Raw genomic sequence first — 17,746 nt, 5'->3', positions numbered from 1 at the left:
TAAGGAGGCAACTTTGCTATCAATATAGCTAAGTGATTAATATTCTCATAGTAGCAAATTCAGGATAATTCAAAATAAAAGTTATACAGTTGGGTGTTGGGGTGGAGGTAGAGGCCATAAGACTGCACCTCTCACATCTCCTACTGGAGATGGCCCCAGCTACTATGTTCTGAATCCATCACCTTGTTCATACTGAGATCACACTTCTCAAAGATGCTCCAAACCAATGACTGAGCATGGCAGGAATATTAAGGTAGGCCTATAAGACAAGGGACTCCTCTGATGGGCAATTTTGACTTGAAGATTCCCCATCAGCTTTGCCAAATAGTTTTAGGACTGCAAATTTTCCATCTTTCTTTCCGTCCTTCTCACCCTCCCTCCTACAGAGGTTCAAGATGCAACCCAGTTCATTAACTTTTCAAGCCTCTTGCAGTTACACACCATTTTAAGAAGGATAAACCCTTCTTAAATTCACACAAACTAAGACTTGGCCTTTTGAGCCCTTCTCTTTTACACATTACCAGGTAGAATAACTAAAAAGCTCAACAAAAACATAAGCATACCAATGAAAATACCTAGATATTTCAGTACTATGATGACAGATTTAAAAATAAAAAACTGTATGAAGCAGAATTAAAACACAGAGGCTAAGAATTTAAATACAAAAAATAAATACTGCCCTAGCTGGTTTGACTCAGTGTATAGAGTGCTGGCTTGTGGACTGAAGGGTCCCAGGTTCAATTCCAGTCAACACATGCCTGGGTTGTAGGCTTGATTCCCATGAGGCAGCTGATCAATGGTTCTCTCTCATCATTGATGTTTCTATCTCTCTCTCCCTGTCCCTTTCTCTCTGAAATCAATAAAAAAATATTTTTAAAAAGTAAATACTGAAAAAGGTAAAAGAAAATATTAGTAATATGTAGGAACAAGAAGTCACAAAAAAGAATTTATTAGAAATACTATATAAGAATGTCCATCTACATTAATGGCAGGCTAAGTATGAATCAACCTTCCTGCTGAAGGCAACTAAAATAGCTAAATGAAATATAAGAAGTATTTTTTATCAAAGAACTAATATGATATTTATCTAGAAGAGGGCTTAAAACCAAAAGGATAAGTACACAAAATATTTACAAAAACTGATCACATACTAGGCCATAAACCAAGTTGCAACAAATTTCAAAAGATCATAATCATACAGAAAATGTTATCTGATCACAAAGCAACCATAATAAAAACAACAACAAAAAGCTTGTTAGAAAAGAAAGGTAACTTAAAAAAATGTACAGAAATTAAGAACTATAGTTGCAAATAATCCATAGGTCAAAAAAGAAATCATAATGGAAATATGAAAATATAACAAACTGATTAATAATAAAAATACTACAAATCAAAGCTAATACAAATTATTGGCCTTAAATAAATATATAGTATTCTTGCAGCTGGCCGGTTAGCTCAGTTGGTTAGAGCGTGGTGCTAATAAATATATAGTATTCTTGAATACTTACATACATATTTATTTCCTGAAAATATACAACATATGCATTCCTATAAATTCTTGCATTCTGTAGAAATCTATACTAAATAGAACAGGGTTTATGGAAAAAGTATTGAAGCAAACAACTAAAGAATACATGCAATCTTGTAACAAGAACACTAACCTAAATAATAATCCTAATAAAAATACTACCACAGTTGAAAAGACATGTTAAATTCCTCATAAAATTGTACATACATACATATAACATTTTGTGTGTTGTTGTTTTTTAAGTAGCTTGATGATAGAGGGTGTAACAAGAGGCTGCTGATTTATAAACACAAAGGACAAAATGTCCAAAGATTGGGCATTGCATAATAGATATTTTCAAGGCAAAATACATGGCTAACCTGGCCCAGAGGAGGATCAGGTAAATAGGCATCATGTACAGTAATGTATTCCTCTGAGAATTCAGGTACATTTAGCTAGATTTGCATATTTTATATTAAACTGATGGAATAATGAAGTCAATATTACATCCCAAGAAACTGCTAATCATGAGTGCTAAAATTATAAAACATTCGTTCTCTCGTCTATTATACTCTAAATAGAATGAAAGTGAGAGCATAAGTAATCAATGTTTGAATAATTTAGAACAGGGAAAAGGATATCTACAAGTTATAGCAGGTTTGAAACAAACCAAAGATTTGAGCATTTCATTCCTCTGCCAGAAGTTACCAGAATCAGTGAAGACAAATTCTATGCTGGTCAAAAAGAAGCTCTATAATTTTATAAATAGGATTCTTGTATAAATTTATCATGTTAATGATGATACCGTGTTGAGATCACAATTTAATTTTACCATCACCTAAGTTTAGAAGAACAAATTTCATATTTAGTCTTAAGCAAGCAATTGTGTTTTTCTTGTTTTTTTGTGTTTTGTGTGTGTGTGTGTGTGTGTGTGTGTGTGTGTGTGTGTGTGTGTGTGTGTATGTGTTGTTAATCCTCACCCGAGGAACTTTATCCACTGGATTTTTTTTTTGATTTTTTTTTATTGGTGGTGGGGGGGGGGGAGAGTAGAATGGATGGGGAGAGACAGAGAGAAAGAGAAACATCCATGTGAGACATACTGATTTGGTTGCCTCCCACACACAACTGGGGGTAGGATTGAGCCTAAAATTGAGGTAGGTGCCTTTGACAGGAATCAAACCCACGAACCATCAGTCTGCGGGCCAGTGCTCTATCCACTGAGCCAAACTGGTCAGGGCAAGCAGTTGTTACATTTATTAGCAATGATGGAAAAGTTACCAGTTGGTTTGAAATTAACACCTTCATCCATCGTTATCAAGTCCAGAGATGATAAATCATTCAGATTCTTCAAACATAAATCTGTTCAAGTGTAGAAAACATTTTTATTTTAGCAAAATAAGGAAGCAGCACAAAATAAAATTTATTATTACATATGCTAAAGTTATGTTTCTGTGCAATTGTTCTGGGAAGAATTGTAATCCCTACTTAAGTGGTAATAAAAAGCTCATTTAAATAAAAGAGTTGATAATATGCAAAAAATATTTTCTAATAGTAACAATAATACAAATAACAAGTGATAAAATAGCATTTACAACTTGGAGCTTTAAAATAATGTTTGTATTATCTCATTTAATCCTCAAAATAACATAATAAGGTAGGTGTATTAATATTATTTCCTGTACAAGTTAGGAAACTAAAAAATAGGCTAAGTAACTTGCTGTAGGTCTAAGTAATCACTTTGTCATATGACTTTAAATAAGGCAGTGGTTTCCTTTTTTAACTTTTATCAAAGATATAGACACACAAAGTATAGAGTCAAATAGTTCTAAAAGATAAAGAATAAAATAGTTCTAAAATATTGTTCCAAAAAACACCAGTCTTGTCCCTCCTCTGAGTTTGCCACTCTTAAGGCAACCACTTACGATTATTTTAACTGATGCTTTTGGTATTTATCTGAATATGGCACTATCGCTACTTGGAAGGAACCTCTGACAGGAAGCAATGCAAGTCACTCTCACTGATGGATGGGGATCAGAGTAGTAGGCTGCTGCTTAGAGTGCTCTCTCTGTCCTGTGCTATGAAGGCCCAGGAGAGTGGAAACTGTTCAGAGCAGAGCCTGGGATTGCCACAATCTGTTCAAGCTTAAGTAGACTGACAGCTCACAAAAATACAGCCCTTCGAAGGCAAGGTTCTTTGGGAAATATTTTAATTTAAGAACATTGCTTAGGCAGCTTGATCATTTTAATTGTTTTAAGTAAGGCTTTTGAAAGTTTTGCTAATTTTCTTAATTACCCACTATTAATTTAACCTTCAGAAAATTAATCAGCTAAAGAAGAATGCTTACTAATGCTGAGCACTATTCCAAGGTTTAGGTTTATAGCAGTGGGCAAGACAAGGTTCCTTCTCCATAGAACTTTTTAATGAAGAAACAATCAATAACAAATAATAAATAATACAGTTTCAGGTATTGAAAGACACTATGAAGGAAAATAAAGCTTAGAAAGGACATAGCGAATTATAGATTTTAACTTTTAACTAAAGCTTATGTGTATTTCTGATATAAAGTTACATAATTTCTGATGTAAAGTAAGGACATACTCATCCTAATTTTCAACATACATAAACATGTCAACTTTCCTAAGAACACAAAAATAGCAGTAACAACATGGAAATCATTTTTCCTTCCTCTCTGTAAGGTAGGTTTAACTAAAGTAGTCCAGGAGAACCTCTTTGAGCAGCAGATTATTTGGACAAAGGCCTAAATAAAAGGAAGGTGCAGGCCATGTAAAATATGTGAGAAGTATTCCAAGAATAAGGAACAGATAGTAAAAAACCTGAAGTGGAAACAAGCTTGATGTGTTTAAGGAACAGCAAGGGAGCCAACTGGGAAAGAGAGTAGAATAAAAGAGGAAATGACAAGAGATGAAGTTAGAGAAATAGGCAGCAAGATATCAAGTAGGACGTTGTGGGCTCTGGTGAAAGCATGTATTTGATTCTAAGAGTGATGGGGAGCTACTAGAAGAAATTGAGCAAGAAAGTATAACCAAATTTAGAAACAGCACATTATATGCTAAGGACCCTTCTTAAGACAATTAAGGCAGACCTCCAAGGATACCAAAACATTATATTCAGTTCAAATATAGACAAAACTTAGCTACCTTTATAATGACTGAAGATAAGACAAATATACTGCCAATTTAACTAAAGTTAAATCATTACAGTTATTGGAATATAGCAAGATATTTCTTGGACTATCTGATTTCTTGTGTATATTTGATCACTATGATCACGATATATGCTTTAAAAACTCCATTACAAAATTGGTCAACAAATAAAGGATAATATTACTATAGATCTGTTTCTTAACAGTGTTATAAATACATATTATTGCTTATCAACCATCTTTCAATAATATATTTATTCCTTAAGGAATACAATTTTACTGTTTCATCTTTAAATCTTCTCTGTATTCTTATTTACCATATATGTACACCCAAGTATAGAATAAATTAAAATTGGCTAAATATTTTTAGTGGATTTAACATTGTTTTTCTTTCACTGAAAAAGTTACAATACAATGAAGAGGTAGGTATTTCTAATCCTAAAAATGCTCAACAATCATCTGATATTTTAAAAGACAGTTAATGAAATACTAAGTGACTGAAAAATAAAGCTGGGGTTTGATAGGAACACATCATTAGCACAGTTTAGAATAAGAAGCCCATTATCAAGCTAGGCTTTTAATTTTCAATCAAAATTAAACTAGAAAAGAAAAATAAAGAGTTGTGTCTATATGCAACATTTTCAAAGACCAGAGTCATTTAAAAAATAAAAAAATAACCAGGTTAACATATTATAGAAAGGAAGATATTCTGATGGAATCAACACGTAGATTAATTAAGAAAATGTGTATGTGCTGAACTTTATTTTGGTGTGAAAAGAAATAACTCTTGTTTCTTCTCTTCAAACAGTAGGTTACTTTTAAAAAAAATAATTCCCAAAGAGTATTCTTACTTTCACAATAACTGACCTTTTTTATTAAAGTTTATAGAATATAATTTTTTGGAGGAAATACATCTAACCTTGTAATTTTGCTTCAATTCCATCTTTGTTCAAACCAGATGCAAAACCTGTATAAATTATAAAAATGTGTGAAAAATAAAGTAGAATGGACTGAATTCATCTTTATAGGCTGAGTTTATACCCTACTTAACTAGAAAAGTATAGTCCAATTAAATATTAAATTAAAAAATAGCTATGATTTTAAACAAGGCTTACATCTATAACAATAACTAGTGTTGAAATTCTTTCAATATCAAATGGCTTATCTTTTGCTTATTTGACTGTATAACAGTGACGGGGAATACTCTATATATTATTTTTCCTTAGAGATCTGAATGTTTTGAACCTGTATCCCTTAGAATGGTATTGCAACAAGTCAGGTTTTAATTTGATATTCAACAATCTCAAGTATTTTATAACCTGTAACACATGAAAGAACCCTCTAGAAGCAACATAACCAGATGTGTGTTACCTTTAGAAGCAGAATGAAAATTCCAGCAGCAATGGCAGTACTATATACTTTGATTTGAACGCCAGTTCAAATAAAATTCAAGACACTTTTTTACTTTATTTTAAATAATTTTAGGCATTTTTGTTATTTTTATTTGAGTTAATTTTTTTCCTAAAATGTCTGATTTCAAACCTTACTGAAAGACTAGAGATGAAATAATAAAGATTTTCACAGTTGTCTATTCTTGCCTCTAAATGTATTTATGACTCTTGTTACTTCTGTTTCTGCTACCTGTCAGTTTCTTTAATCTATTTTGTGACCTATTAAAATAAATATAGTTCCAACTGGTTTGAAAAAATTACTACTTTTCCAAGTAAAAGTAACAAACCATAATGAGATGGATTTTTCAAGGCTCTGATATAAAGCAAAGTTGATCGTATCCATTCCAAAGCAATATTTACATCTGTGATGGTATGCAATACTATCTCTGCATTCAAATGTTCAATAAGATGTCTGTGCAAACTAATTGGAAAAAGAATTTTTGCATTAGTAATAGGTATTTCAATGCCATAGCTCTTGCTGTTTTAAACTTCAATAATATTTTGAATAATTAAATAACATAACTGAATAATATACTTATTACTACTTTAATAATTCATTAAGATAACTTAATTTTCAAAAATATAAGAGAAAACCATTATGTCAGTTCAACTTTTAGAAATATTATAGATTTCTCTCTATTCCATAGTTCTAGAAGACATTATTCTAAAAAGAAGTAGGGAATGACAGCAAATAACAAGTGTTAATAAGGATGTGGAGAAAAGTGAACCTTTTGTGCACTGTTGGTGGGACTGTAAACTAGTGCAGCCACTACGGAAAGCAGTATGGAGAGTCCTCAAAAAAACAAAAATAGAACTACCATATGACCTAGCAATTCCACTTCTGAGTATTTATCTAAAGAAAGCAAAAATCACTAATTTGAAAAGATATATGCACCCTTATGTTTACAATAGCCAAGATATGGAAGCAACCTAGGTGTCCATCGATAGAGGAATGGATAAAGAAAACGTGGTACATATATACAATGGGACATTACTCAACCAGAAAAAAGAATGAAATCTTGCCATATGTGACAATATAGACCTAGAAAATTACATTAAGTAAAGTAAGTCAGACAGAGAAAAACAAATACATTATTTTACTTATACCTGTATGTGGAATCTAAAAAAGAAAATGAAACAAAAACTCAAAGATACAGAGAATAAACTGATGGTTGCCAGAGGGGAGGAGGTTGGGGAGTTGAGCAGAAAAGGGAAGAGGATTAAGAAGTACAAACTTCCAGTTATAAAATAAGTCACAGGGATGTAATGTACAGCAATAGGGAATAGAGTTGAAAATATGGCAGTAACTATGTATGGTGACAGTTATTAAATTTACTGTGTTGATCACTTTGTAAGGTATATAAATGTTGAATCACTGTTGTACACCTCAAACTAACACAATATTGTATGTCACATGGCAACTATAATTAAAAAATGAATAAAATCTGTTCTGGCTGGATAGGTCAGTTGCTTAGAGCATCATTCTGATACCCCAAGGTTGTGGGTTCAATTGGTCAGGGCACATATAAGAATCAACCAATGAATGCATAAATAAGTGGAAAAATAAATAGATGTTTCTCTCTCTCAACCCTTTCTCTTCCTCTAGAATCAATAAATTAAAATAAATAAATAAAATGTCAAAAAAAGCTAGGGTGTGAATTATATTCTATTCCCTCCAAGAGGATTATAATCAAACTAGGAGCCCAGCGAGCACACGGCACAGCCCGGCCAACCCTCCAGCAGCCCTGCTTTGACACCTGAACCTGTCCACGCAGAGCTCCAGCGCACCTGGCCCAGCCCCCAAACCCTCTGGCCTTCTCTAGCCGCTTCAAGCCCCGCCCTCAGTCCCTCTAGTCACCTTGGGCTGGTCCCGCCTTCTCTGGGTGCCTCCCCACTTCCACCCGGTCTCTGGAGCAATGCTGCGGCTCCGCCCCATCATGGTTCTGGAGGAGAGCATGGAAGTCTCCCGCCTGCTGCGCTGTGCTCCTTTCCCTGGCAGGTGGGCTATGCGGCACTCAGTGCGAGCAGTGGGTGGTGAAGAACTGGTGAGGGGGGCGTTATGGGCTCTCACCCATGCCCTCCCCAGCACAGGATGGTCCCACCTTCTCCGGGTGCCTCCCAACTTCTGGAGCAACACCCCAGCTAATATGCTAATGACCTGGTCATTACCTGTTACGAATATCGACCATTAGCATATTAGCTCTTTATTAGTATAGATACTTCACTAAAAGGACTCAGCTTGCTTATCTCTCTATCATAAAACAAATTTTAAATATGTAAAGAGAAGTGAAAATTATATTCCTCTTCATATGACTAATTTGGACTTTTATAACAAGGACACATGATACTGCATGCTAAGAAACACTATGAATAAAAATATTGTATTATTTTTTAACTATTAAATTTCTTAAAAGGACATAAATTTTCTAGTTAAGATACTGAAAAGTTTCAAACAAATGGCCTAATCAAATTTCCCTTTAATATATCTTAAAAATATTGGCTACAGTAACAATATCCTGTTGGAATATTTTATTACCTGCTTTCTATAGTGTCACTACAAGCTAACATCTGAATATACTTCTCTTTTGTACTTAACCGAGTCATAATAACTGCAGTAGCTGTAGTGTCAAACTGGGGAAAAAGAAAACACACACACACACACACACACACACAGAAATTTAATAAACATGAGCACGTGTTGATATCAGTCCTTTTCAATAACTCAAGACTTTGATTCTATATTTAACAGTCCCTTGTCTTAAAAAACAGGTGAAAAAGGCCTTAAAAATACTTCTGAATTTGAATGTTAACTGAAATTTTAATTCAAAATCTCCTAAGAATCCTAATATATAAAAAGCCAGGGGCCGTCACGACCGAAACAACCGGACGGATGACTTAATAGCAGGCTGCATGGGGCGACCAGGCCAGCAAGGGGTTAGTGAGGGACGACCAAACGACTGAACAGCAGGCTGTGTGGGGCAACCAGGCCGGCAGGGGGTGGCAGTTGGGGGAGACCAGGCCAGCGGGGGGGACGGGGGACCGTTGGGAGTGACCAGGCTGGCAGAGGGGCAGTTGGGAGTGACCAGGCCAGCAGGGGGAAGCAGTTGGGGGTGAACAAGCCAGCAGGGGGGGGGCAGTTAGGGGTGATCAGGCTGGCAGGCAGAGGCTGTTAGGGGTGATCAGGCTGGCGGGGGGGGGGGGCATTTAGGGGCAATTAGGCAGGCAGGAGGTGAGCAGTTAGGAGCCAGCGGTCCAGGATTGTGAGACGGATGTCCGACTGCCGGTTTAGGCCCGATCCCCCAATCCTGGAGATTGGGCCTAAACCGGCAGTCAGACATCCCCCGAGGGGTCCTGAATTGGAGAAGGTGCAGGCTGGGTTGAGGAGAACACCCCCTGTGCATGAATTTCATGCACCGGGCATCTAGTATAGATATAAAAATACCACTTTGGTTTCAATATAACATAATTTTGGCAGTGGTGAAATTAAAACAATCTTAGGTAACTGTATATAAATTGTAATATTTGGTGTTCATATATAATCTAATTTATCCTATAAAATTATAGATTTGTTTAACATAGTATTTTGATATTCTTTGAAAAGATATTCTTCCTAAATATTCCGTTAGTACCTATATGAATGACTTCTTTATTCAAGTATTTGTCAAAGGCATGTTTGGTAATATGTATGAGATGATTTTTAATTGTCAATACCTGGAGACCATTACTGGCATTGTGTGCTAGGATCCAGGAATGCTACATGTTCTGCAATGCATGACAGTCCTACACAATGAAAAACTGTCCCATACAAAATGCCAATAGTATCTCCATTTAGAGTAAAAAACCAAAAAAAGAAACTTTAACATACACATTCATAAACCCAATCATTTACCAACCAATGCTATATGGAGTGGAGGGAGTATGTCTTTTTTAGTGAGAGTTATTTTACTTCTACTCCTCCATTAAAGTAGATTGTCTAAGTTACATTTATTTTTAAACCTAATCCAAAATCCAAATATGAAATCTTAATCTTTTGTTTAACAAAAATATACAAAAAGGATTTTGCCATTTACTTTGTCTTTAAACTAAATTACAAAAAGTAAAATGCTGTCACTTACTTGAGGTCGACCAGCTCTTCCAATCATCTGTAGAATATCTGTTTCACTGTACTCTTCAAACATTCCTCCAACATAATGCATTGTAGATTTTATAACTACTAGGTGAGCAGGCAAATTTACTCCCATTGCTAAAGTACTGGTAGTAACTGCATCAGATTAAGGAATATTACTTTCAAGCCAGATAATTTTAATGCTCAGGTAGGTATTTTCTTATAAAAGGTATATTTTTATAAATGAAATAGGCTCATATAGATAGAATTTATTTAAAAATGAAGAAAACTCTATAATGTAAAATAATAGATCTTTTAAAATTATTGAATTCTCACTTTTCAAATTGCACTATGTGCAGTAACATGGTAAAGTACAAAAACTGGTAACAAGTTTAGCTATAACATGTATAATACATGAATAGTTACATAATTTTGGACTTGAGAAAAAAAGCATAAATAAGTCAGAATACTTGAGCTTTTTATTTTATTGTCTTAAAAATAATTTTCCAAAATATCTAATAATACCCACAAGAATATACTTTACTTACAAAGAGCTGGTAAATCTCCAACAGTAAAAGCTCCTTCAACTACTTTTCTATCTGACAGCTCCATACCAGCATGGTGATAAGCAACACCGTGTATTAAGATATCTATAATAGAAATATATCACCTGTTATGTACTGTTAATATTTAATCAGTAATTGACTCTTTTTAACTACAGCTGAAATACTATTCAAAAATACCTCTAAACCTACCTCTCAGCTTTGAATCTCTTATGGAATACGCATGCTTCTGTAACCTATTTTAAAATACCATAAAATTATTGTGAGTTAGTTCCATTAATATAGTTTATTTTGAGGCTTACAGATATAAAAATATTTTCACAATATCATTATTTGAAAACCATTTTTAAAAAGTAGAGAACATCTAACTTTCATAGTCAAAAATCCCTAATTTTACAACTCAGCAAAAAAAGTCAAATAACCTAATTTAAAAATGGGCAAAGGACCTAAATAGAAATTTTTCCAAAGAAGACATACAAATGGCCAACAGTAGATGAAAAGATGGTCCATATCACTAATCATCAGGGAAATGCAAATCAAAATTACAATTAGATTACACCTCATACCTATTAGAATCGCTATTACCAAAAAGACAAGGTAAGTGATGGAGAGGATATGGAGACAGGGGAGCCCTGTGCATTGTTGATGGGAATATAAACTGGTACAGCCACTATGGAATTTCCTAAAAACTTAAAAGTAGACCCAGCAGTCCCACTTCTGGATTATAGCCAAAGGATACAAAATCAGTATCTCAAAGAAGTATCTGTACTCCCATGTTCACTGCAGCATTATTTCACAATAGACAAGTATGGAAACAACTTTAAGTGTTCATTGACAGATAAAGAAGCTATAGATATATAGATAGATGATATAGATATATAGATATAGATATAGATATATAGAGATATAGATATCTCATGAAATATTATTCAGCCTTAGAAAAGAAGGAAATTCTGCCTTTTTCAACAACATAGATGAACCTGGAAGGTTCAAATGTGTTAGAGACTCTTGAGAGATGAATCTTTTGGTGAGAGGTTACAATAGATGTAGGATTGAATGTGGATTTTTTAAAAAAAAATGAAAACAGCACTATAAATAATGTTTCAAGAAATCTGGCTATGAAATAAAGACAGAATCATAGCTGCACAAAGATTCATTATCTCACTTAATCCTCCAAATTACTATTATCTTTATTTTACAAATGAGGAAACTGAAGTTTGGAGAGATCAAGTCACTTGAAAAGTTTACAAAATGAACCCAATTTTCTTATCTCTTCTAGATAATCCCTAAAAGTCTTTCTACCTCCAGGAAAAAAAAAGAAAAAATATACCTCTCTTTCTGTTCCACAGTCATAATAAATTTAGCATTTTTCACAAGAACAGAAGCAGCCTGTTGCACACCTTTCCTTGTTGCACAAAACTAAAAATGAATGAATAATTTTTGTATTAATCATATTAAAAGCTGAGCATTACACTAAAAAAATAAGCAATCAACAATCCATACCACAAGTGTAGGTTTCTGATCAGAGTACTCTTGTATAACACTGGCAATTTTGTAGTTGAGGGTTAAATCAAACTTAAATTCGGTTTGGTTACTATAACAGGGAAATCCAAGGACCACTTTCTGAAGTTTCACTGGTCTATGTCTCTCATCCATTTTCAGACATATAGCAGGTCTTTCACCATTTGAAAGCCATTCTGCAATCTTTAAATAATAGAAATATACACATTAAGAGTTTTTTCTAATGAAGTTTTATGGCTAAATATAACCCAATTTATAGACTACTTTAAAGTCAAAGTATAAAAATATCTAATCAAATAGTTTTTTTCAATATTACATATTTCATTGACACTATCCTATTAATATATTGGTAAATATGATCCATAGTATTTCAAGATTATATCCACTTTTCACCATGATAAACTTCCAATTAATTATTATTTTATTTTACTTTCCTTCTTATGAGTCTAAAGTAAAATTAAATTGATTTTAGAAGATAAATTGAATTTCTCACTATCATTATAATTTCTTTGCTATTTTTTCAGAACTATGTCTAGATACAGCTGACACTTTGGTGTTGTCCTAAGTACTAGCTAAAGAATAGCAAAGTGATTCAGTGTTTGAGCGTCAACCTATGAACCAGGAGATCACAGTTCAATTCCCTGTCAGGGCACATGCCCGGGTTGCGGGCTCCATCCCCAGTGGGGGGTGTGCAGGAGGCAGCCAATCAATGATTGTCTCTCATCACTGATGTTTCTATCTCTCTCTCCCTTTCCCTTCCTCTCTAAAATCAATAAAAAATATTTAAAAAAAAAAAAGAATAGCAAAGTAATGGTTGGCTTAGATTGGTAAGGGTTGACAAGTTCCAAACAAAGAATAAATACTTGAGAGATGGCAGGACCAAAAGCATGTCAGACTAAATGCTAGAGTCACTAGCTGGAACTGTGGTGAGCAATGGTGAAGCAATCTTATCTTCATATAGCCTGCTTAGCAATCAGACTTTATGCCCTGTATGAACCTGACCATTGTTTTGACTGAAAGATGGATTAATGAGTTTCTAGTTGCATAGGAAGGAATTATTAAAATATTTTCAAGGCTATCGTGGTTAGGGATGACATCACACAAGAACTTACAGTTGAAAGCAGCAAAAGGCCAATTTTGAAGACCTTAATTTAGGGGAAAACTGAGAAAGAGGACTTGTAGGAGAGGCAGGGAAATAGCTTTCACAGAAGTAGTGATTATCACAACAGGAAAGAGTTTCAAGAATCAACAGGATAGCCCAGCCGGCATGGCTCAGTGGTTGAGCGTTGAGTTATGAACCAGGAAGTCGCGGTTTGATTCCTGATTAGAGCATATGTCCAGGTTGTGGGCTCAATCCCCAGTGTGGGGCATGCAGGAGGCAGCTGATCAATAATTCTCTCATCACTGATGTTTCTTTCTCTCCCTCTCCCTTCCTCTCTGAAATAAATAAAAAATATATTTTTAAAAAAGAACCACATGATATTGGGAGCATTTATGATCTTACTCCCTGCCATGTATCATCAGTTTGTCTCAAATTAACTTGTAAAAACTTTCTTTAAAAATTACAGGATTTTTGCCCTAACCGGTTTGGCTCAGTGGATAGAGCATCGGCCTGCGGACTCCAGGGTCCCAGGTTCGATTCCGGTCAAGGCCATGTACCTTGGTTGTGGGCACATACCCAGTAGGGAGTGTGCAGGAGGCAGCTGATTGATGTTTCTCTCTCATCGATGTTTCTAACTCTTTATCCCTCTCCCTTCCTCTCTGTAAAAAATCAATAAAATGTATTTTTAAAAAAATTACAGGATTTTGATATTTAATAATAACTTATAAATCAAGAAGGAAAATTTAGTATCCCACTGTGAAAAAAAAAGGTAAAGGACATAATCTAGCAAATTGCAAAAAAAGAACTTAAAGTAGTTGAGAATATATTAAAAATATTTACTAAAGTAGAAATCAAAATTTTCAATAAAGTACCATTTTAAATAAGAAATTTGACAACTATTCAAAAGTAATAATAATTTCATTATTATACTGTCCAGTGTTAGACTACAGAGAAATGGCTGAAGGTAGAAGTGTAAATGAGTATAACATTTATTGAAAGCACTGTGTCCTTACAGTTTTATATATCCTTGAACTTAGTTATTTTACTTATGATGTTTTTAAAGATACATTAATTTCAGCACTTTTTATGATAGCAAAACGTGAAAACAATCTTCCAACATTAAAACATTAGATAAATTATAATAAAACTGCAAAAATTGTATTAAAGAAAACTAATGACATGGAAACATTTGTATGTGACATGTAAATCAAAAAGCATATGTATATTATGATTCCATCTATACATCTGGAAAGACAAACATATATAATTTTCTCTATATGAACAGCTTATTTTGTTCACGTTCTCTTGAATATGAACAAAATAAGCTGTCATTTTAAGAACAAAAATGATTAATTGTGTCAAGTTAAAGCTAAAATTTTCCATTGGATTAGGCACTGTAACAGCTATTTGTGAAAACAATTTCTAAGAAGTAGAAAGAGGAAAAAGTCACATTATAGTGGGCTAAAAAGTAAATAGGAGTGAGAAAGCAGTGAGACTGTACTATTTTTCAAGTTTGCAGAAAAATCAAGAAAAAATAGGCCACATATACATTATAGAAAGTATAAAATGCATATAATTATTTATTTTCATGTCTGTATACCCCAGTAACCATAAGATTATACTCAAGGACAGGGTCTATATGTTTTCACTTTTGCATCTATCATTAGTGCTTATCTTACCACAATGCTAGGCACACAGAATTGGGGGAGGCGGATGGTAATCATCTAACCCAGTGGTCAGCAAACTGCGGCTTGTGAGCCACATGCGGCTCTTTGGCCCCTTGACCGTGGCTCTTCCACAAAATACTAACTTCTGTGCATGGGCCACAAAGTTTCAATCGCACTGTATGTGCACGCCCGCACGTGATATTTTGTGGAAGAGCCACACTCAAGGGGCCAAAGAGTCGCATGTGGCTCGCGAGTCGCAGTTTGCTGACCACTGATCTAACCAATTATTTTTTTTAATATATTTTATTGATTTTTTACAGAGAAGAAGGGAGAGAGATAGAGAGTTAGAAACATCGATGAGAGAGAAACATCGATCAGCTGCCTCCTGCACATCTCCTACTGGGGATGTGCCCGCAACCCAGGTACATGCCCTTGACCGGAATCGAACCCGGGACCCTTCGGTCTGCAGGCCGACGCTCTATCCACTGAGCCAAACCGGTTTCGGCAATAACCAATTATTTTTATTCCCCACCATACTTTGTTATAAAACTGGATTCAACTGGTTATAACAACCATAACATATTATTAGCCAAGTTATTACATGTTTTTGAAACTCATAAAACTAAGACTTTTAGATACTAGTAAACAACAGACTTGTACCAAAAATGTTGTATTAAAAAGAATCATCCAAATTTTATGGCCTTAATACTGCCTTCCCTATGAAATCTAATCATCACTTTCTACAACATACTTTCCTATTTAATTGGTTAGGTGCTTAACAAACAAAAAAACCCTCACTTTTTTCTAAGATTAAAATGTTTAATATTTCACTAGTTATGAAAAATATTACAAACTAAAATTCTAACTCACATCCTCAGCATTTGGAATTGTTGCAGACACAGCTACAAATCTCATTGGAATAATAGTGCTGGTATTTTCTAAAGTATGAGATAAAGACTGCACAGTTTTCATTCTGCTGACTACAACTTCAAGAGTTGGCCCACGAATTTCATCTTTTACAACATGTACCTAAGAAAGAAATCAAGGAAAAAATCATTAGCAACAAAAATAGAAATCTAATCAATTAAAATGTGAAAGAATACTAACACTCTTCTTTAAGAAAATAAGCATTTTCCAATTGAAGGCATAAAACAAACATATAGTTTGGTTGAAATATCTTGCTTCTATCTATTTATTCTAGTCATCTTTTTATGTTTATCTCTGAAAATGAATAATGTGTTCACTACCTCATCAATGAGAAACAGTCGAACCAGTTGAACCAAAGAGTTGTCTCTCCATTTTCTAGTCATGCTATCCCATTTCTCCTAGAGATAAGATGCAAGTGGTTTAATGCAAGGGATTATAATGAATGTTATTAAGATCTATCAATAAAATTTTTAAACTGACATGTGACAAATAATTGGCAATGTTTTAGTTAACATCTTATAAGTATCCTGAAAAATATTTTTAAAATTTGTAAGGATTTTGACAGTTATACAAGTATTTAAAAAATGGACCCCATTTATTTTTAAGTTTAACCAAAAATACTCAAAATTATAGTCTAATTACCTCTTTTAAGCTCTAGCAAGATCCTCCCTCTGCATCACATAATACTTGAATAGAAGAATATAAGCAATAAGTATGTTTACAAATTATCCACAATAACAAATTGCCTATTCATATCTTTTGTCTGTTTTTCCTATTTGGTTGGTTGTCTTCTGCTTATTAATTTGTAAATATCCCTTATATACCCAGAATACTATTATCTTTTGTTTGTTTGTTTTTATAATGCAAATATATTTGTCCTTCTACTTTGTATTTTTCTTTTAACTTTTTTCTTGATGAAGAGAAATAGATATTTTCTAATAAACCAAGGAAATAATAAAGTATAAATAACACCTACTGGAGTTGTCATAATAATATGGGCATGCTGAATCTCAAATAGGTCATCCATTAATGTATCACCAGTGAGTTCTTTACAATTCAATCCTATTGGTCCAAACTTTTCTTTCCAGTCATCAAAACGCTGACTACACAGTGCTTTTATTGGTGCCACTATAACAATATAAGGTATTTATTTTGAATGCCATTAAAATTTTCACAAAAAATGTTGGTTAATAAATTTATGATAAAAACAACATATCTAGGCACTATCTAATACATATTAATTAAAAGTTAACAATAGAAGCATATCAGTTAGAGTGATAAACATAATCACCAAACAAAATTGAAAATAGAAAAAGAAGTGACTGCTTAAGAAATTGTAACTAAGAGTAAAGAGAGGCAGGACAAGAGATTATTGTTTTTCATTATAAATCCCTTTTGTAATAATTGATTTTTTTAACCATGTGCATAAATTACTTTGATGAAAAATTTACTATATATATATATATATATATATATATATATATATATATATATACTTAAGAAAGAACTGTTCATGTGGAAGTTTCTAGAATTACAAAATGTTTAATTTTATTTCTTCATCTTGCCTATCTTTTTAAAAATAAACATGTAGCCTGGCTGCAGTGGCTTAGTGGTTGAGCGTCATCGACCCATGAACCAGGAGGTCACACTTCGATTCTTGGTCTGGGCACATGCCGGGGTTGCAGGCTAGATCCTTAGTAGGGGGTGTACAAGAGGCAGCCGATCAATGATTCTCTCTCA

At 33.8% G+C, this 17,746-nt stretch overlaps 1 protein-coding gene across 1 annotated transcript in view; it reads right to left on the bottom strand.

Annotated features, from left to right (window-relative positions):
• Positions 1 to 17,746, bottom strand: part of HFM1 (helicase for meiosis 1) — a 99,032-nt gene that overhangs the window by 60,014 nt on the left and 21,272 nt on the right. Inside the window, exons 8-19 of the mRNA XM_059688824.1 lie at positions 16,983 to 17,134; positions 16,327 to 16,404; positions 15,950 to 16,108; positions 12,293 to 12,493; positions 12,120 to 12,208; positions 10,982 to 11,025; positions 10,775 to 10,876; positions 10,237 to 10,382; positions 8,658 to 8,752; positions 6,409 to 6,542; positions 5,590 to 5,637; positions 2,786 to 2,866 (exon numbers count right to left, since the gene is read on the bottom strand). Of these exons, the coding sequence (XP_059544807.1) occupies positions 2,786 to 2,866; positions 5,590 to 5,637; positions 6,409 to 6,542; positions 8,658 to 8,752; positions 10,237 to 10,382; positions 10,775 to 10,876; positions 10,982 to 11,025; positions 12,120 to 12,208; positions 12,293 to 12,493; positions 15,950 to 16,108; positions 16,327 to 16,404; positions 16,983 to 17,134 (1,329 nt within the window). The remainder of the gene's footprint in view (positions 1 to 2,785; positions 2,867 to 5,589; positions 5,638 to 6,408; positions 6,543 to 8,657; positions 8,753 to 10,236; positions 10,383 to 10,774; positions 10,877 to 10,981; positions 11,026 to 12,119; positions 12,209 to 12,292; positions 12,494 to 15,949; positions 16,109 to 16,326; positions 16,405 to 16,982; positions 17,135 to 17,746) is intronic.

The sequence above is a fragment of the Myotis daubentonii genome, chromosome 3 (genome assembly GCF_963259705.1).
Source record: "Myotis daubentonii chromosome 3, mMyoDau2.1, whole genome shotgun sequence".
In the NCBI taxonomy this organism is placed as follows: domain Eukaryota; kingdom Metazoa; phylum Chordata; class Mammalia; order Chiroptera; family Vespertilionidae; genus Myotis; species Myotis daubentonii.
The sequence above is the reverse complement of the archived record's forward strand: the minus strand, read 5'-3'. Positions and strand labels throughout refer to the sequence as shown.